General features: G+C 39.4%; 1 protein-coding gene across 1 annotated transcript in view; it reads left to right on the top strand.

Annotated features, from left to right (window-relative positions):
- The window catches only part of TOP1 (DNA topoisomerase I), a 94,840-nt gene that overhangs the window by 49,167 nt on the left and 23,599 nt on the right, over positions 1-22,074 (top strand). The window contains exons 6-13 of the mRNA XM_027070092.2: positions 679-774; positions 1,825-1,900; positions 5,338-5,444; positions 13,313-13,428; positions 17,304-17,425; positions 18,339-18,461; positions 20,552-20,739; positions 21,020-21,164. Coding sequence (XP_026925893.1) covers positions 679-774; positions 1,825-1,900; positions 5,338-5,444; positions 13,313-13,428; positions 17,304-17,425; positions 18,339-18,461; positions 20,552-20,739; positions 21,020-21,164 — 973 coding nt within the window. The remainder of the gene's footprint in view (positions 1-678; positions 775-1,824; positions 1,901-5,337; positions 5,445-13,312; positions 13,429-17,303; positions 17,426-18,338; positions 18,462-20,551; positions 20,740-21,019; positions 21,165-22,074) is intronic.

Raw genomic sequence — 22,074 nt, 5'->3', positions numbered from 1 at the left:
TAAGAGAATCATCTTTTTGTATTCAGAAGGCAAAAAGTCTTAACAAAAATAGGGCAAGGCACTCTCCTGTGTATAAAGTAAGTAAACTCTGGGAGGAAGTTGAACAATGAATAGATTTGGCTTGGAATAGCTGCAGTTTCTTGTCATTTAGCACATGCACTTCTTTTGTTGTAATGTGAGCTTAGTTATTTTTCCATGTAACTAAGGTTATTTTCCATTAGAATCTTAAGATACAAGTTTGAGAAATAAATTTTTATTCCCTTCCTTATAAAAGCTGTATTTAGCTTTTGGTACTAGAATAATCAGTTCGCATCATTGGTAGGTTTAGATACATGTTCATGTTGTGGTTTGGGTCATGCTGGCAAAGGCAGCGAAGATGCAGTAGGAAAGAATACTGACTTAGATTAAGGAGTCCTGATCCCAGATTTTGATATTGCCTGTTCACCTGTAAAATGGCGGGCAATACTGCCTACTTCACAGTAGATACTTCTACTGTTCTACTTCTCACAGTAGTGAGAATTAAGTGTAAGGAAGTGAAAACCTTTATAATTTGTACAAGTACATGTTGTTATCCTTGTATTAACTACTTATCAGTGAGATGATTTATCCCTACTTTGCAGTACTTAACAAACTATAGACATTCCCAGTCTCATTAACTAGTCTTTTTTCCCTCTTCAGTCCACCACGAATTAAAGATGAACCTGAAGATGATGGCTATTTTGCTCCTCCTAAAGAGGATATAAAGCCATTAAAGAGACCTCGAGAAGAGGATGAGTGAGTATTTCTTATTCCTTGATTTTTGGAAACAAAAAAGGATTTGTTTAAACAGTAAATGCGATGTATGTCTCTCCAGTTTGCAGAAAAATGGCATTGATTGACTTTAGTCATTTGGAATTTGTGATTAATGGTCTGGGCAGCTTAGTCATCTTTGATTTATAAATGTAGGCTTTGCTAAGCAAATAAGTAGTGTACCTGACTGATGCTTAATGCAGAAATATTTTTTTTTTTCATATTTAAAAAGGTAATGCCTGTTTATTGTACAAATTTCGAATAATATAGAGTTCATCAAGAACATTTAAATTATTCAAGTTACTTTAAATTTATTATCTCCTACCACAGATAAGTTTTCACTGTTAAAGCAATTTTTCCTAGGTTCTGTGCCTGTCCATGCATTCTTTTTTGGGTTTTTTTTTTGTGTGTGTGTGTGCCTGTCCATGCATTCTAAGTGAAGTTTCAGTGTATAGAGATAATAAAATTGCTCTTAAAATAATTATTTGAGGCTTGTGTGTACCTCTTTCTCAGATTCAGTGAGGTTAAGTTCTACTTATTATAATTTCAATCTTGTATAGCTTCTTATACTCCAGGAATCTATAAAAGATTTATGATAGAAAGTGGGTGGAAAGGGAGGAGGGAAAATACTTAGTGAACTCATTTGTATTCACTTAGAATGCATATAGTATTTCTTTCCTCCCCTTTCCAGGTAGGTATTACTTTGTGGTAGCTGTTGTTGCGCTGGGCATTTGGTCCCCAGACTTTCATCTTCTAGTGGTGTCTGTTTCTGTAGATAGCCCTCCATCCCCCATCTCTTCCAGGCCTGTATATAATATAAATGTTTTGTTCTATGTAGGACTGTAACTATTAGTCCTTGTTAGGCCTTCTTGACTTTCTCCATTCCTGTTCTGACTGTGGAATCAGTCCCCAGCCAAGAATAATAGTCATGCCTGCTTTGGAAGCCTCCAAGAGGAGTTTGGAGGTCCTGATCCTGTTGGTGAGAACTACTGAGTCAAAGTTGTGTTAATTGCATATTCATGTTCCCCTTTGTAGTGCTGATTATAAACCTAAGAAAATTAAAACAGAAGATCTCAAGAAAGAGAAGAAACGAAAACTGGAGGAAGAAGAGGTTAGTAAAGAGACTGTGGCCCTTGGAGGCTTGGGTTTGGAATAGGGAGTTTTCCATAAAACAGCTTTTGAAGGCAGGTGAATTTTAGGAATTTATTGGTCTTTCGTAGGGGAACTGCTAAGAAAGACGTGTAACAGTTGCTGTGGCACTGCAAGTTTTAAGATCTTTCTTAGCCTTCGTGGGTGACTGCCCATAGCTCTGCTGCTAGCTGATGTTCTTGGAGAAAGTACACCATCTTCATACCTGCAGAGGAAGTGTTAACAAGAAATCATACTTTGGCTTACAACCCAGAAGAGTTTTCCCTAAGAATGCTTTTTAGTGCTCTCATATCTAACAAAGCTTGCTCATCACTTACTTAGGGTAACTCTCCGTGTTTAAAGGTCTTTAATGGGTGCCGCTTGGACATATGATGCAATCCAAGCTCTTTACCACAACTCCTCCAGATCTGGCCCTTGCATCTGGTACCTCCCTTCATCTTGTGCCTCTTCTCTAATTTAGCTTGTTCCAGACACACTGAATTCCTTTGTTTCTTTTCCACACTGGATTCTTTTGTGCTTCACAGCTTTGTGTAGCACATGCTGTTCCCTCTGTCTGGAACACACATGCTCTTCCTCCCTTCTTCTCCTGGCTTATCACCTTCCTTAACATCTCAGCTCATCACAAGTACTTTTCTAGGGGTTTGGTTTTATGCTTGTAGTAGATTTAAAATAATATGGTCCCTTCTTTGGACACTTCCTATTTCTTATACTAAAGAGTTATTAGCAAGTAATTCAAGTGAAAGATGTTAGAAGATCACAGGAGTCTTAACATCTTGCATTCTCAGAAGGGGTTGAATGAGTTCTTGGCTCTTATGCTGTGTTTGTGGTTAGCCATGGTCATGGGCAAGATGGATTCACAGGTATTAAGTCACTAGCACATCAGAGTATGAGCAGTAAAGATAGTAATAGGAGCAGTGGGTTTTAAGAGTGTAATCTATTATAGTAGTAGTAAAATTTATAATAATTAAAATTAAACATAACAGATGCTTACTGTGTGTCAGACACTATTAGTGCTTTAAATGAATGATTGATTTCATTTCATCCTTACAATCACCTTTAAGGTAAATACTGCTACTATCGTCTCCATTTTACAGATGCAGAGACTGAGGTATAGAGAAGCTGAATCATTTGCTTGAGTCCTACTTACTACTAAGTAGTAAAGCCAGGATTCAGTCCCATGCACTCTGATTCCAGAACCATTACACTAGCTACCATGTTATCTTGTCTCCTGCATGTCTTTGCTGATCTTTTAACTCCACGGGAGGGGAGAAGAGTCTGAAGTGAAATCACATTAAGATTATTAATGAGAAGGAGAGCCATAGAGAGAGATGATCAGGTCCTAAGTTAGGAAACTGGTTTTCCTGACAGCTAGCCCGTTCTTAGCAGTGTCAGCTTATGAGCACCCTCTCAAGGAATCGAGAGTGAAATGCTGAGTGGTTGTGGTAGTCACCCCACTTTTGTGTAGATTATCAGTACAGACTAGTGGGTAAAGAAATACACACAACTTTAGCTTTTCAATGCTTTCTGTACTGCTCTTAGGCCTTTGCTGCACTAATGTAAAATAATACCTTTTTCACAGTTTAGAAGGAGGTAGTAATAACTGCTTTAAACCGTTTGGAAAAAAGGACGCTTAATTTTATTTTTTTATTGTCCTTTTCAGCAACCCTCTCCCTACAGGGGAGGAAAAAAAACACACAGGCTGAAAGACCTAGAGTTAATACACAGTCTTATTATGGCCAGTACCCTAGATGGCAGGAGCAGTCCTGAAACCTCACTAACTGGCTGTGGTTTTTTTTCATTTCTGGGAATTGTTGGGAAGTCTCTCAGTGACTGATTATCCCATTTTGAGGCTTGAAAACATACAGTGTAGCCAGTGGTTTCTTGATGGGACCGTCTGCTTGCGTGTTCAGAAGCTGTAGGGAGAATGTCTTAACTGAAAAACATTTCCCTTTCCTGTGGTGTGTTTCAGGCTAAATAGTAAACATTATCTGGATTATATGATCCTCTAGTACTTTCTCCTCCCAAACATACATTTATATTCTCCATTCCTATTTTAAAATAGTTTGGTATCATAGTCCTTCCCCTTCCTTCTACCCCAAAAATCATTTGCTTTAAAATCCTGAGTTTGGGGCGCCTGGGTGACTCAGTTAAATGTCCGACTCCAGCTCAGGTCATGATCTCGCGGTTCATGGGTCCGAGTCCTGCATCAGGCTCTGTGCTGACAGCTCAGAGCCTGGAGCTTGCTTCAGATTCTGTGTCTTCCCCTGTCTCTGCCCCTCCCCCGCTCATGCTCTGTCTCTTTGTTTCTCTGTCTCTCCCTCTCTCAAAAATAAATGAACATTAAAAAAAGAGTTTTAAAAAAATCCTGAGTTTATCCTGATAGTTATATCCTGTCATGTAGTCCTAGAATGTTTATATATTCCAGTCATTCCCATGAGTCACACTATTATTTTTCTGGTAGTAGCAGCTGTATAGGACCTTGAATAAGTGACCAAACCCTGTTTTGGAGTTTTCCTTGATTATAACTGGAAAAGGTCAAACTGTCGATAAAGGTCTTGATTCAAGCCCTGCCATTCTGTAATTGATTTTAAGAGGACTCAAAACCACCTTTCAAAGCTGCATAAAACTTGCTGAGTAAGAAGTTATCTTGGATAGTTAGGACAAAGGAAAATATTCTTTAAGAGTTTAGATCCTGTGGAGCAGGACCCCCACCTGTTGAATAACACACTTTTTACTGGATGTGTGTGTTTTGAGATTAATCTCCTGTGTTACTGAGTTGTATTTGTTTATGTTTGTGCCACAATGACAGCTCATCTAGGGTCACAGTTCAAAGAAGAGCCATAGAGAAATACATTACTGTACTAGAAATTGGTGATCATTTTAGGACCTCTCAAATACTTGTTTACTGCTTCGTGACTCTATATGCAAGCAACAGTGATAGTTAATATTCCCCCACTAGACTCCATCAGGAATTTCCTTTCAAATTGTATAGTAAGTGTCTAATACAAGGCCTATACCCATTATTTGATGGTGTTGGGAGAGGTTTAAAAACAAGTGAGTGTAATACATTGGGATTACTCTCTATTAACAGTGTTCTCCCAAACATTCCTCTGAGGCTAAAAAATATACGTATAATTTCCTAGACTCTTCCATGCATGGTGAATGTTTTTAACTACTTTCTTAGGTAATCATTTGTCAGGGAGTTTTGGGAAATACTGCTCTAGAGAAAAGGACCAGTAAATTTTCATTCACTTATTAAATTGAGAGGATTGGATTTAAGAACCTCTCCACTTGTAATATTCTGTGGTTCCAGTTTTTCTTCCTAATGGCCCCTCAGAACTACTTCTAAAAATGTGATTGGTACTTACTTAAGTGCTTTCTCACCATGTTTCTTTGTAGGATGGTAAATTGAAAAAACCCAAGAATAAAGATAAAGATAAAAAAGTTCCTGAGCCAGATAGCAAGAAAAAGAAGCCGAAGAAAGAAGAGGAACAGAAGTGGAAATGGTAACATGGCAGCCCTGGTTACAGTGTCTACTCTTGGGTTCCACGGCCTAACTGAACAAAAGTGTTATTAAAATTTAATAGCCTGATATTTGGAGGAGGAGGAAAGTACTTAAAATCTTTCCAGAATAACATGCTGAAATAAGTTTTCTAGGTCCTAGCAAACATCCTAGTGAAAGCATTAACTACATTTCAACGTACTGGTTGTCAAAATTTGGTCCCACCCTGGAACAGAATGAACTACAGAAGGAGAGAGAGAGAGAGAGAGAGAGAGAGAGAGAGAGAGAGAGAGTGAGTGTGTGTGTGTGTGTGTGTGTTAGAGGAATTGGCATATGAAGAAAGTTGCATTTAAAATGATAGAGAAAAGATGGATTATTCTATAAATCAGGTTCAGGAAACTGCCTATTTATAGGTTTAAAAAATAAACTCCACAAGAAAATCTGGATGAATATTTTATAATTGTAAAATAACGAAGACCTTTTGAAGCAGGATATATAACCAGAGCCATAGGAAAAGATTTATAAAATTGGTCTATCGAAATTAAAATGTTGCATATGGCCGACAAATTCATGGCATTAAAAACAATCATATGGGAAAATACTTGCAGAGGACTGAGATTCTTAATATGAAAAAAGGTCTTTTAACATAAATATGAAAGGAACGGTCTTAGAAAAGTGATCAGTAAAACATCTTAGGATAGGAGAAAAGAAAGATGCCAAGAACAGTAATCAATGATACATCTTTTTGTTTAATGTCTTTCAGATTAGGAAACAATGCGTATCAAAATATCTAGGGTTGTAATTAAGAAAACAAGTGTCATCGACAATGGGAGTGAAGATTTAGGCTTTATGGGAGGAGTATAGTAGTAACAGGGTACTTCTGAAATGTTCTCAGGTTGGGAAATTTTATTTTTTAATAAATTTAGCTATTTAGAATTTTGAAATAAACAAGTATTTTTAATACTGATATGTTTTTTAAGCTATTTGAGAGGGAGAGAGAGCACGAATGGGGGGGAAGGGCAGAGAGAGAATCCTAAGCAGACCCCATGCTTGTCAGTGTGGAGCCCGACGTGGTGCTTGATCCCACGAACCATGAGATCATGGCCTGAGCCAAAACGAAGAGTCGGACGCCCAACTGACTGAGCCACCCAAGTGCCCCTAATACTGATATTTCTTACAACTTTTTAAAAAAAAAATTTTTTTTTTAATGTTTATTTATTTTTGAGACAGAGAGAGACACAGCATGAGCAGGGAAGGGGCAGAGAGAGAGAGGGAGACGCAGTGTGAAGCACGCTCCAGGCTCTGAGCTGTCAGCACAGAGCCCGACGCGGGGCTCGAACTCACGAACTGTGACATCATGACCTGAGCTGAAGTCGGACGCTTAACCGACTGAGCCACCCAAGAGGCGCCCCTCTTACAACTTTTTAACTACTGTATAATTATATATGATTTGTAGTTGTGTTGAAAAAAATTTGAATGATCCAGAGGTGTACAAGTTAGAAAAAAATGAGTTCTTTTTCCCATTCTCGTTTTTCCTTTCCAACTCTGAAGTAACTACCATTCATAGTTTGGTGTGTAGAGTTTTAGACTCACTAGTATGCATTTCCTCTGTGGCTTTTGTAATTTGGAACAGTAATCTCCCCAACCCAGCATGTCTGAGGAAAAGGGAAGGATCAGTCACCAGGGAGGTGACTGAGAGGAGCAGAGCTAAAGTGGCAGAAATGCTCAACACAGCTATGTAATTGGCATAGTTGGTTTGAGCATATGTGGGGTTAAAAGGAAAGTCTAGAAACAGAAAGTCACAGAGCAAAGGAATCCTGGGCCAGAGTCAGGAAACAAAAGGATGTGTGTTTTTATTTTCTTCAGAGTTTTTCAGAGATAGACTGTTGACTGTTGCAAGATAAAATGAAATGATTATGTAAATTAGGGGTTGTTATTAGGAGTCATGAGAATGGTGAGGTAGTGATCAGTTAAGTGTTTGCTGAACGAACAAGTTTATTTCCTGGTCATCACTAGCTCCCTGCTGTCTTCCCCCTTCCTGTGGAGCCTGGGCTTTTATTGGGCCCTGAAGCAGACATTCTCTTGTCCTGGTCCAGCCTTGTATGTGTGGAATTAGATAACCCTTGAAGAGTGTAATAGTCTCGTTTTGCTTCTGTGGTTGAAATCCTTATCAGTGTTGCCACACATTAATCCCGAGAGACCATGACCTTTGATTTTTATATTCTTATTTTGGCTTAAGTGGGACTGCTTAGTCTTTCACTGAAGATGGTTGGTTTGGGGGTGAGCTGTCTTTACTACAGCCTCCAATGCATGCTATCCTCATACATTGTTAAATTTTGTGCTTTCTTAAGCACATTGCTTGTTGGCACACTGTAAGTTTTTAGAAGTAGAGAACAAAAATGATTGGCCTCTTAACTGATAGCTTGCCCGTTCTTCCTTTCATGGTAGGTTGCGTACTGTATGTGCTCTGAAGTCAGTTTTCTAGTCCTCAGTGTCTGCCTGCCACTGGCAGCATAGTCAGGGACCTTAAGTGGAAGATGCTCTCATTTTTATTATTCCTCGTGGCATCCCACTGAAAGTGTTACACACTTCACCAGGCACACATGAAGAACTTTTTTCTCCCCCACCCCTCTTACCCACCCCGCAAAGTCTGCAGACTTGTTAATCTTGCCGAAAAGAAACCAGAAAAACTTAGATCTTTATCTTCCTCACTTTGGTAATTGTGGAGAGGGGAAAATGGTTCAGATCCCCTCTGGGTTTTATTTTTTCACATTTCCCCCATACAGATCATGTTACAAGTGCTTGTGGTATGCTCAGGCTTGTCTGTGAAGACCTATTTACCCAGGAGCCCCCCTGTTTTTGAGGGTTACTTTTTGTAGGTGTATGGAGTTTCAGTTCTTGAGGTAAACACACTTTTCTGTCAGGACTGACCTGTCGGAACAGAAGTCCTGTGTTTGTTCTAAACAGATGATTCTTCACAAAAAGACCTAGAAACTGGGGTGTTCATTTGCTGTATTAGGTATGACTTTAAATGGAGTTTTCAGTCTTTTTCAACAAAGGCAAAATGCTGTAAGGATTTAGGATTGTAATGTAAGGAATTAGTGTTGAAAGACCAGGACTCAGAAATATAATCAGTAATAGTGATAATGAAATTTATGGAATATGAGTTGATACTCTCCTCAAACCAGAGAAACTGTCCTTGATTCCAGAGACTAGCTTCAAGAAAGCTGTAGTAACTGAGCTTTATTTCTGAAATTTTAAAAATTACGCATTTACAGTGTACTGTGAGGTGCTTCTTAACTGCGAGGGAGCTTGATTTCACACAGCACATGGATGTTTACCTTCCTGTCTTAATACATTTCTAGCACATTTCCACCTTCCCCTTTTCAAGCGTATTTTACTATCCATTGATACCTACCTTGAATTCATAAGTCTGCCATAAAGAAGTCATTTTGGTGTCTAGGTACATGTTTTTCTTAATTTTATTGGTGAGCCATTGATGTAAGCCTAAAAGGGCAATACTACTGTTTTCATATTTACAGTAATAGTTGTTGATCCGATGATATCAGCCTGTTGAAGGATATGGTCTCTTTCTGTTTAAACTGAGGTTTAGTGTTGAGTGATTCACTGAATCTCTTATTTTACTTAAATGGTAGAGAAGTTACTGTGAGTCCTCAGGATGAACATGCTGGAATAGGAAGAATTATAAAAACAGTTTGGAGTCTTAATTTAAAAACCACTGGAGGGCGCGTGGGTGGCTCAGTGGGTTAAGCGTCTGACTCTGGGTTCTTGGTTTCATCTCAGGTCATGATCTCACAGATTATGGGATCAAGGCTAAGGTCAGGCTCCACAGCTGGCAGTGTGGAGCCTGCTTGGGATTCTCTCTCTCTCTCCCTCACTCTCTGCCTACCCCTCCCCTGCTCATGCTGTCTCTGTCTTTCTCAAAATAAATAAATGAACTTAAAAAAAAAAAACACCGGAGTTGGGGTACCTGGGTGGCTCAGTTTTAAGTGTCTCACTCTTGGTTTTGGCTCAGGTCTTGATCTCACGGTTCGTGGGATCCAGCTCCCCTGTCAGCCCAGAGCCTGCTTGGGATTCTTTCCCTCCCTCTCTTCTCCAACCCTTCCCCCCCCAAACAATAACCACCACCACTGGAGTTGATGAGAAGAATGGAACCGAGTCCCAGTATAAGGGAAAACGTGGTGGTCTCAGTCTCCTCACTGTCACTCTGGCAGTGCTGCACATAGGTGTCTTGCAGTTGCTTTCATATACATGCCTACACACATAATACATATATACGTACATGTGGATTTTTTTATGATTTGGAGAGTAACAGACTCTGGGATTTGGATGGGTTCCTGCATCTAAGCCTTTCTGTGCCAGTGTCTAGTTGGGAGATTCTGCCAGTTTCATATGTGGAAGTGGTAGGTTGGTTATTGAGGATCTTTGATGCAGTGCTCCTTCTAGATTTAAGATTCTGTTAAATCTTTGAGGTTTTTTTTTTTATTTTTAGTTATAAAATACAAAAACCTAGAATTTGCCATATTAAAACCATTTAAGTGTGCGGTTAAGTGGTACTAAGTACATTCACGTTGTTGTGTAACCCTTAGCACCATCCCATCTATCTCCAGGACTGTTTTCATCTTACAAAACTGAAACTCTCCCTCATTCCCCTTTCTCCTGGCTCCTGGTAACTACCTTTCTGCTTTCTGTTGTTTGAATTTGATTACATAACCTCATGTAAGTGGAAATATACAATGTATGGCCTTTTGTGACTGGCTTATTTCACTTAAGAAAATGTCTTCAAGGTTCATCTGTGTTGTGGCATGTGTCAGATTTTCCGTCTTTCCCAAGGCTGAATAATATTTCATTGTATGTATAGACCACATTTCGATTATCCATTCATCTATTGATGGATCCTTAGATTGTTTCCACCTTTTGGCAGTTGTGCATAGTGGTGCTACGAATGTTGGAATGGAATGTTGCTGTGAATTTGTTTAAATACCTGCTTTGAATTGTTTTGGGTATATTCCTAGGAGTGGAATTGCTGGACCATGTGGTAGTTCTGTGTTTAACTTTCAAGCACTCATTCACTATACTGCTTTCTACAGTGGCTGCACAGTTTACATTCTCACCAGCGGTGCACAGGATTCTAATTTCTCCATATCCTCATCATCACTTGTTATTTTCTGGTTTGTTTATGTTTTGATAATAGTCATCCTAATAGGTGTGAGCGAAATCTCATAGTTTTCTTTTATATTTCCTAATGACTGGTGATGTGGAACATTTTTTTTCAGATTTGTCTATCTTTGGAGAAGTGTGTATTCAGGTCCTTTGCCTATTTAAAAAAAAATTTTTTTTAGCGTTTTTTTTTTTAATTTTTGAGACAGAGACAGAGCATGAGCAGGGGAGGGGCAGAGAGAGAGGGAGACACAGAATCGGAAGCAGGCTCCACTCTCTGAGCTGTCAGCACAGAGCCCGACGTGGGGCTCGAACTCACGGAGTGTGAGATCATCACCTGAGCTGAAGTCGGATGCCTAACCGACTGAGCCACCCAGGCGCCCCTCCTTTGCCTATTTTCTAATTGGATTGTTTGTTGTTTTTATTGTTGTAGTTCTTTATTTTGGATATTAATCTTTTATCAGATAATAATGCTTTGCAAATTATTTTCTCTCATTTGTGGGTTGTCTTGTCACTCTGTTGATTGTGTCCTTTGATGTGCAGTTTTTAACTTTGTAGTCCAGTTGGTCTTTTTCTTTTGTGGCCTGTACTTTTGTTGTCTTAGCTAAGAAATCATGGCTTAATGCAGAGTCATGAAGCTTTTGCCCTTCTGTTTTCTTCTACGAGTTTTATAATTTTAGCCCGTATGTTTGTGTCTCTGATCCATTTTGACCTTATTTTTGCATATAGTGTAAGGTAAGGACCCAATTTCATTCTTTTGCATGTGAATGTCTAGTTTTCCCAGCGAATTTGTTGAAAAACCTACTTACTCCGTTGAATGGTCTTGGTACCCTTGTCAAAAATCATTTGATCATCTCCGTTGACTTTGGTTTTATAGTGATGCTCTTTTTACAGTAATTTGGTATGTGTAGTTTTTATTTGATGTTTCTGAACTTCGTTTAAAATATTGGAGTTAGGGGCACCTGGGTGGCTCAGTCAGTTGAGCATCTGACTCTCAATTTCAGCTCAGGATGGTCTCACAGTTGTGAGATCGAGCACCACAGCAGGCTCTGTGCTGGGCACGGGGCCTGCTTGGGATTCCCACACCCTGCCCTTCACTGGCTTGTGGGTGCGCTTGCTATCTCAAGATAAACAAATACTTAAAAAAAAAATAAGGGGCGCCTGGGTGGCTCAGTCGGTTAAGTGTTCAATTTTGGCTCAGGTCATGATCTTGGCAGTTGCACGTTCAAGCAGAGCCTGGAGCCTGCTTCGGAATCTGTGTCTCCCTGACTCTGCTCCTAACCCTCTTGTGCTCTCTCACTCTCTCAAAAATATATAAACATTTTTTAAAAGTTATAAAAAATAAAATATTGGAGTTGGAAAAAAATATTGTAGTTAGAAGATGATAAATAATATGCATAGTTAGCCTTTAGGAGTATTCTGTAGAACTTTGGAGCTTTTTAATTTTAAAGTAGAAATAGTGAAGATTAAAATTTGTGAAGTTTTAAAATATCCTATTCTGAGGCATCTGACCCTCGATTTCAGCTTAAGTAATTATCCTAGGGTCATGGGATTGAGCCTTGTGTTGGGCTCTGTGCTTGGCCTGGAACTTGCTTAAGGTTCTCTCCCTCTCTCCCTGCCTCCCCCCCTCTTTCCCTCTCTCTCTCTTCCTCCCCCCCCCCCCCCCGCACTGTCCCACTCCCTCCCTCCATCCCTCTCCCCCATTGGCGCTCTTTCTCTCCCTCTAAAATAAAACAAAAAGTAATAATAAAATATTCTATCTGTAAGACAACTGACTCTTAAACAAAATGGTGATGATGGTGAGAGGGTCTAATTCAGAAAAAGAAAGACTTTGAGACCTATCAGCCAATTTCAATGCATGATCCTTAATTGGATCCTGGCCTATAAAATACATTTTGAGTATAATTGGGAAGTTTTTAGTATGGTCTAGGTATTAGAATGAAGCTAATTTTATTAGATGTGATAGTATCATAGTTATGTGAGAGAATATCTTTATTTTTACAGGTGAACTATTTAGAGGTGAGGTATCATACTGCAGTTTACATTGCTGAAATGGTTCAGCAAAAAATAGGAAACTTAGCATAATATTAGCAGTTGTTGAACGCAGGTGATGGGGATATGGTGTTCCTTGTATTTGTCTTTTTCTGTATGTCTGATCATTTTTAAGGTTTTTAAAAAACTCTTTGCACTAAACTTTACATTCAGTTAGTTACCAGTGTCTGCTAGATAGCTCTAGGTAACCTATGAGTACCTTCAACTCAGTACCCCAACTGAACTGTTATTTCCCAGTCTTCTGTTTCGTCTTGCACTTTCTTATAGGGTTGTTTTTCCCTACATCTTCACCTGGCATCTACCTCTGTCATGTATACCATGGTGGTAAAACAACTCTTCCATTTCCATATCTCCCAGTTATTGCCAAGGTCCTTGAGTTGGGATCCCTTGTATCCACTCGTAGAACTGAACTGTTGAACTGTATTTTCCTGTGTTCACTTGAGTATTCCATTTTATTTATTGTGAGTGTTGGCTTTTTGAAGGTGAAGAATACTGGTTCTTTTGATCCAGGTCTTGAATGTGGCACCCAGAGTTATTTTAGAGCATCAACCAATTGAACGATAAATTCTTTGGGCATTTAAAAATGACACTTTGTATACTAGGTGATCACTGAACGGTGTTATACTTTATCTTTTAAAGGTGGGAAGAGGAACGCTACCCTGAAGGCATCAAGTGGAAATTCCTAGAACATAAAGGCCCTGTTTTTGCTCCACCATATGAGCCTCTTCCAGAGAATGTCAAGTTTTACTATGATGGTGAGTTATTCCAAGGTTGTCTAATTGTTGGCCAAGAAAAGAGCCTGCTTCTACTTACGAATAGAAAACGTGGAGGGATCTTGTGCTATATAATCCTTTTTGTTTATTTCATTTTGTTTTATTGTCATTGTGTGGTTTGGGGGAATGGTCATCAGGTGTTTACTTACCTCTTAAAGGCTCATTTGGTGATGAAGGAACTGCCTTGAGAAAAAGGGACTGTTAATGTTTTAATTACATGGTCTCCAAAAGTTCCCTCCACATAGCTTACAGCACTTGGTCCCCCAGTTAAATGTTTTTATCTGAACTTCATTTCTGAAAGCCACTCTTTGCAAGATTTATTAGAAAAGCCTTACTTGAATGGTAGTATTTTACCTTAGCAATGTAATGCAAGCTGATAAGCTGCTCATCATGAGAAATAGTACTAGTATTCAGTTGAAGATTAGTCAGCCATCAGCCTCTAGGTAGGGCTGGTCGGTGTCAATCACTCTGTACATAGCACAACAATATGCCTTTACTATATGTGCAGTCAGATTTCATAGGCTGCTGTAAAGAAATGCCCTGCCTACGCGCTTCTCTCAGAACATTCAGAGTTGTCCATTAACTACCATTGGTGTTTCTGTCCTTGGGCTGAAGAATTGAAGAGTACCTTTGACATTCTTCCTCTTTGCAGTGTAGCACTGTGCAGATGGGAATGTTCAACTGATCTCCCTCATTCCAAGAGTTCTATCCATTAATGGGTAGAGCATTTTCCCCCAGACCCTTACATGCTTAAGATTTGCTAGGTGGATCTGGACTCATTTAATAGATGTGGAATAGTATTGGGTGGTTCTGAACCAAGGGGTCTGCTGACCAAACTTTGAGAAATACTGGGCAGGAAAACTGCCTAAGGGCATTAGTGGTGAACACACTCAGGAAAATTCTCGTACATCTCTTTGTCCGCCAGTAATGGCCTTAGGGCCACAGATATTTATAGATAAAAGTAGTAGTTTATACTGGGTCTTGCAAGTGGGGGACGTGTCAAGCTTGGCAAGCTGGAATTCATTTTTTATCCAGTGTGCCTGTGTTAGACACCAAGACCCAGCAATGGACAATATTGACCACGCTCTGATTGTACAATATTTGCAGTCTACCAGGACCCTATAGCCTGAATGACAATTACTTGCATTCTGACTTGTGTTGACCAGAGCACACAGGACACAGTTCTATTAGCCCTCATAGTTGGTTACTTAAATATAACTCCAAAGCCAAACTCCAATGAGGAAAAAGAGCCTAGAACCTTGGAAGAAGACAATCCTAAAAGGCCATGTATTTTGTAGCTCATGTCTGGACTTACCAAGAGCTTTAGAAAGCTCAACTAGTAAAGCCCCATTTTGAGGTTCAAAATGATTTGAAGGAAAGCTAGATTCTCTAGTCTCTGGGTTTCTCTTTTTCAAGATGGGAAGCCAAGGCCTGAACCAGTCATCACTGGTCACTGTGGTCCTTTCCTTCGTTCTTGGCCAGTGCTCCATTATAGGAGCTCCAGCTGTATCATTTTCTCAGTTGGGTTTCTCACCGGTATTTCTTCCCTTTGATTACGTAAACTCGCATTGTGCAGTAAGTTAGGATGTTGTATTTGAATTATTGGTCCAAATTGATACTGTAAGTCCTGCCTGCTCTCTAGGGAAAAGAGTTCTCAGACTCCTTTGGAACTGCCAGGGAGGCAGGGCACCCGCTTGCTGAAGCAGTGATTTGTGTCTCTCTTGAGAACCTCCAGTTTTCAGCTCTGACTCAGCAGTTTCTTCTTCCTGGAGCTCATGCTTTTCCACAAAGTGCTCCCATTGCCAGGAAACTTCTAGTCCTCTTCCCACCACTCTGCTGCTGGGGAGCTGTCATTTCCTCTTTTGACAGCTCATCTAAAATAGGAGGCATCAAAATTCCTTCTTCTGTTGGTACAGAATTCAGTAAAATTGCCCAAAGAGTCTCCATTTTTTTGTTTTTCAAATATTTATTGATACTGGTTTATGTCAAACAGACCTAAGAACAGTTTACATTCTTTTTTGCCGTTTATTTTATTTCATTTATTTTATTTTTAGTGACTTGAATATAGTGACTTAAATTTAGTGACTTAAATTTTCCTTTATATCAGAAACATTACAGGGTGCCTGGGTGGCTCAGTCGGTTAAGTATCTGACTTCAGCTCAGGGCGTGATCTTGTGGTTTGTGGGTTCGAGCCCCGCATCGGGCTCTGTGTTGACAGCTTGGAGCCTGGAGCCTGCTTTGGATTCTGTGTCTCCCTCCCTCTGTCTCTCTCTGCTCCTCCCCTGCTCATGCTTTGTCTCTCTCTCAAAAATAAATAAACATTAAAAAAGAAAAAGAAACATGTTACAGCTTTACTGGCAACTCTAGTTCAGACCTGAGTTGGGGAGAGCTGAAGAAGTGCCGGAAAGCCTTGAAAGCTAATAACCCTGTCGTCCCGAAAATGACTTCTTTCAAAGGCAGGAGGTTGGGGGGAGGGGGAGGAGGTTTGAATGGGGAATGTGGTGCCACCTGTTGGCCTTTCGAGTTGCGGATTCCACACAAGTTCTGTCTACCCTGACGATTTCAGTTTTGTGCCATGATTCCCTATATCCCGCAATTAGGGATGATGATTTCCCAGCCATCATGAAATGAGTTATCTTCTGAGTTTTGAAATGAATGGATTTCTGGTTAAGATTTAGTTTTCTATAATGAAAGTGAAAATCCTTGGTGAATTTTAGTAGCTATGTAATAGCAAGACAGTGGGATGGTATTTAACCGCATTTTAGGTATAGTCAAATTATTATGCCGTGGATTAGTTCCAGATGGTGTCGTAAAGTTGGATGTTCAAGAAAAAATGGAAATTGTCCCTAAGAGTACGGTTAAAGATACTCTATTCTAAAAGTAGATTAAACTCCCAAGTCCTTCCCCTTATTGCTTTATTATCTAATCAAGGTACACAAAGCCCGTTAGGCCTCATTCAGATTTACGTTACAGTTAGCATTTTTCATTGTATAACATCAGGATTCCTTTAGAACAGCTTTTGCTAACGTGCACGCTACCAAGAATCCCAGTCATCCCTTGTGCTCTGGATGAGTCTGTTTCCCTGAAAGAGGCAACTTCATAATGCCTGTGTTCCAGAGCAATCATCTCAAACTCTAGTATGCACACGAGTCACCTGAGGGTCTCTTAAAATGCACTTGCTGAATCTATAGATCTGGGTTGGGGCTTGATTCTACGTTTCTAACAGAACTCCCACGTGATGCTAATGCTGCTGATCTGTGAGCCACACTTTGAGTATCAGAGTTCTAGAGGAAGGTCTTACTTAGATTTTTCGTGTGGGATATCTGGGCTTGCCTGCTGTGGATATATATTATTTTATTCATATTCCACCCACCTAACTTTAAAGAAGAAAGATGCCTATTTCTTTTCCCCACAATTCCTTTCTTCCACTCCCTGCCCTATCCCTTCCTCCCCTTCTTGAACAGAGGCTGCTTAGCTTAGCAGTGGCAGGAGTCCCTCTGAGGATTTGATTTTTAAAAACCATTGAAGAGGTGTAAAGGACCCTGCTTGCTGAAAGGAAAAGGAAGAGTGGCTGGGCCTCTCCCAGCTCATCCCTGTCCTGAGCAGGCACCTGGGAACAGTTTACTGGCATAGTCTCCAGAGAATGACCCAGGTAAATATCTGCTAAAGAGAAGGAGAACTTCTACAACTAGATATAAATCAGTGTATTGTCTTTGTTGTTGTTGTTACCATGTGTCACCAGACCTTGTATACCTTGGGAAGGTAAACCATTAGTTAGAAGACTTCTCCAGAGCTCAGTATTTATACTCAAAACATGAATTATACACCTCAATTTTTGGAACCACTTTTTCCTCTAGGTAAAGTCATGAAGCTGAGCCCCAAAGCAGAAGAAGTAGCTACGTTCTTTGCAAAAATGCTCGACCATGAATATACTACTAAAGAAATATTTAGGAAAAATTTCTTTAAAGACTGGAGAAAGGTATTGTAGCTCATGTATTAATATCCTAGCACCTCGCAAAGATATTAATCAAATACTAAATAGTAAACTGTAACTTCACAAAAAATTCTGATGTAAAATTTGAGCTTTATGAATTTTATTGTATTTAAAGTTTTTCCTTTTTCCCTATTTGTTCATTATGTTACATAGATTTTCTATCCAACAAGAATATGTATATTTCTTTCCTCTCACTTTCATATGGCTGCAGGAGGGACTTTATCAGACCAAACAAAAAAACCTCAATTCTGGTTGAGCAAAGGAAACTTTGTCTCTGCAAGACTGCCTGCCCCTCTGTCTCCTATTGCAAAGAGAGATGTTAATGTGATGTCCCATTCCCTTTTTATTCTTACTTCCTTGCTTTTGGTACTTTTTGCTCTTGAAATCACATGTCCTACATCTGTTTAGGTGATTTTAAACAATCTACTTACTCTCAATTTGAATAATGTGGACAGAGGCTGAGGTGGAGTTTACATTCTGAATAGCCCTGAAAATAACATTTTAAGTGAGTAGAGTAGGGATGTTTCTAAGAGAGAATAAGTATGGAAATGTTTCTCTTATTGCTAAAGGAAATGATACGTATTCATGTTTCTCAACTATGGGATACACAGGCCTGTGGATATGGCAGGGTGTAAAGAGCTCAAATTACATAAGAGTTCCATGAGCTTTTTCAATGATAAATCATGTAAAGTTTTTTTTCTATTAAATATTTTATAATAGCACAAAGTAATAAAATTATGTTTTCTTTTTTTTCGAAACTCACAAATTTAGATTGGCTACCTCTCCAAACACCTTTGGCTGAAAAAAATGGTGCTTTGCTGTAATCACAAAGATACCTAGGGTATTAAATAGTGTATTTACCTTCTTCTTCTGTCTCCCCCCCCCCTTTTTTGACTAGGAAATGACTAATGAAGAGAAGAATATTATCACCAACTTAAGCAAATGTGATTTTACCCAGATGAGCCAGTATTTCAAAGCCCAGTCAGAAGCTCGCAAACAGATGAGCAAGGAAGAGAAACTGGTACTATAGAATTTCTTTTTTTTTTTTTAATGTTTATTTATTTTTGAGAGAGGCAGAGACAGAGTGCAAGCAGGGGAGGGACAGGGAGAGAGAGAGGGAGACACAGAATCCGAAGCAGGCTCCAGGTTCTGAGCTGTCAGCCCAGAGCCCGATGCGGGGCTTGAACTCACAAACCACAAGATCATGACCTGAGCTGAAGTTGGATGCTTAACGTACTGAGCCACCCAGGCACCCCGGTACTATAGAATGTCTTAAACCTCTGGAGAATTTTGGAATAGTGATTAGTTCATCTAATTTTCTTCTTGGTTCCTACACAACTTTGACTTCAGTAATTTTACATGGCTCTGTACTGAAGATTTAGGATTCTTGGCCGAGTAAAGTTTAAATTTTCTTAAGGGCTTTACATACTGAATGTTGTGAATAATAGGCACTTTATTGAATGACTTAGTGTAAGTACCTGGTGCTCTTTTGATCCAAAACCAGTCAGTAATTCCAATAATACAGTATTTAAGGACGGGCAGACCTGCACAGTGACTTCTGGATATTAGGGTTTTAAACAGATAATATTGTTCCCATACCTCCCTGTTCTTGATCTCCCTGGGATCTAGGCATGCTCATCCATCTCCATCTTCATTCCAGAATGATCTTTCTAGTATCCAGTGAGATGTCATTTTCTTCTAGGGTACCAGTAGGCAAACTATAGGCTGTCTGTTTTAATTAAAAAGTTTTATTGGAACACAGCCACAGCTAGCTGTTTAGATATCCTCTGTGGCTGCCTCTATGAGGCAGTAAGAGAGTTGAGTAGGTCCAGCAGAGACCGTGTAGCTCTCAAGACCAAAATATTTTCGGTCCAGAGAAAGTTTGCCAAACCCTGATCTACAGAAATTCAGGCCAAAGTTTCTTTTTCTTTTATTCTCTTTCCTTTCCTTTTCCTTTTCCTTTTCCTTTTCCTTTCCATCTTTCTGTCTTTAATTAGAGGTCCAGATGTTAAGGACTGTAAGGAATTTTAAAGCCCTTTAATTTCTATATTTTAAAGGACGTGCATGCTTATACAGTTTAGACGACTGTATTTATATAACTCATTGTTTGATGGTACCTATTTGACCTTTAGTTTAAAATTCGAGTTACTGTAAGAATGATAAATGCACCACTTTTCAGTCCCATTTTAGTCTTCTCAGTATTCCCAGTTAGTGAAACTTGGTTTATTATTTACTTCAGGGGTATTTTAAAACTTAAACCACTTTGGAGCTTTGTTTTTGCAAATAGTGATCCAAAGATAGGACAGTTTCAGAAGTATCACCTTGTCAGAGCCCTGGCCAAGGACACCTGCCAGCAAGTTCTGAATCTGTTTCTACCTACAAGGCAACAGGACTTAGTTAAGTTGAATTTCTAAGTATAATACGAAAGAGTCAGCAGAGGGTAAGGAGGCTCCAAATTCTACACCCACACTCCTTTTTTGGAGCAAGGATCACAAAGTAGACAATGTATGTACCCATATACCTAGGAAAGAACCTGTAACAGGTATGCTTGAGTTGAAAACCCATCTGAAGTACTGTACAACTAAAATGTGTCTGGAACCTATGAGAAAACATGGAGATGTTTTTTATGAGGCCTGTCAGAGAGTTATACCCCTCTGCCATTTTGACACTACTCAACAAAATGACGTTAGTTTTTAAAGTTATATTTAGAAATACCTATGTAACATGTTCACACATAAATCCTTTAAGAGAATAGAATCAGTTTTGAATCTGTAATTAGAAGTCAAGCATAGATATTTTGGGGAATTTTTATTGTGTTTATGTTTGGAAACTGTTAGAGGTTATCCTTATTTGCATTTCTTTCCTTTTTTTTTTTTAATTTTTAAAAACGTTTTATTTATTCTCTACACTTATGGTGGGGCTCAAACTCATAACCAAGTTCAGGAGTCACATGCTATTCTGACTGAGCCAGCCAGGCACCCCTATTTGCATATTTCTTAGTGATTTTTAGACTTTTCTCTACCTTGACCTGTTCTCAAATAAGAGATAAAATAGTAGGAATAGGGAACAGCAATTTGAATCCCTTTTGAATACTTCTTTGCTCTGTTCCAGAAAATCAAAGAGGAGAATGAAAAATTACTGAAAGAATATGGCTTCTGTATTATGGATAACCACAGAGAGAGGATTGCCAACTTCAAGATAGAACCTCCTGGGCTTTTCCGTGGCCGTGGCAACCACCCCAAGATGGGCATGCTGAAGAGACGGATCATGCCTGAGGATATAATCATCAACTGTAGCAAGTGAGCACAGCTCATTGTTTGGGCCAGAAATAAAGTTGGGGGCTTCATTTGTTCTTGGGAATATTGTTGCTGGGAGTATTTCCTAGGTTGCATAAGTCTGTTTGGGAACAGCACAGTATTTCCATATATATAGATCTCCTAGTATTTTTCAGTTACTGACTGGTGATGAGGAAATTTAGAAATACATGCTCAGCAGATTTACCCACTTTAGGTCACAAAAGGTGAAACTGTCCCTCACTTCTCCTCAATTCACTACCCTCCTACTTTGTTATTTCCACAGAGATGCCAAGGTTCCTTCTCCTCCTACAGGACATAAATGGAAAGAGGTCCGACATGATAACAAGGTTACTTGGCTGGTCTCCTGGACAGAGAACATCCAAGGTTCCATTAAATACATCATGCTGAACCCCAGTTCACGAATCAAGGTAAGAGGTAGCTAAGAGCTGCCCCAGTTAGTGGGGCTGATAATCTCTTGTTGAAATGTAGTGTTACTGGTCTCTAGAATCACTGTGACAAATTAAAAACTCTCCACAAAATCAAGTATTTTCATGCCTTCCTTAGGTGTATCTGTCTTCTGCGTCACATTATAATCTGATTCATTTATTCACAAATATTTACTGAAATCCCAGTATGTGCCTGGCATACCATATGTATGCATGGTGTTAGGAACTGTGTTGGTAAACAAAACAGATGCAGTCCCTACCTTCGTGTTGCTTACTATCCAGTGGTGGGGTTGTGATGAAAAATGCAGTAAATGTAAATTGGCTTCTGCTGCTTTCTTCCCCCCCTTTCTTGGCTCTGAAGAAGGGAGCAGAATTGCTCTGAATCCAGAAGTTGTAAAATCTAGAGTCTTACATACTTCGGCTTCCTAAGGTTACACCTGGATAGGTTCCACCAGGACCAGGTGAGATTATGTATATGAAAGCACATCATAAACCATTGTATACCCCTGTGTTGTTATTTGTTAATACTATTATTGAAAGGGGAAAACTGTCTTGGAAGGACAGTCCGTTCTTGTTAGCCTGCTAGGCATACCCTGCTTGGGAGAACTTCCTCCCTCAGATGTACTGTGGAACTTTGCATAACAACCTAAAAGAGAGATGAGCTCTAAAAAGGCAGCCAAGAAATGAGTTCTTTGTAGACTATGACTGTTAACTTACAGAGGACTGGCACTAAAGACACTCTTAATTTTGGTTTATAGGTTATTGAACATGGTAAGACATGAAAGCCACACCTAAAAAGGCTATGTGTTTTGCCAGCACTATAAACTGCACACTCTCTAGCTTATAGTTCTTTGTTCTTTTTTTTTGTTTTTTTTAAATTTTTTTTTCAACG

Source organism: Acinonyx jubatus, chromosome A3 (assembly GCF_027475565.1).
Source record: "Acinonyx jubatus isolate Ajub_Pintada_27869175 chromosome A3, VMU_Ajub_asm_v1.0, whole genome shotgun sequence".
In the NCBI taxonomy this organism is placed as follows: domain Eukaryota; kingdom Metazoa; phylum Chordata; class Mammalia; order Carnivora; family Felidae; genus Acinonyx; species Acinonyx jubatus.
This window is presented reverse-complemented; position numbering and strand designations above follow the sequence as displayed.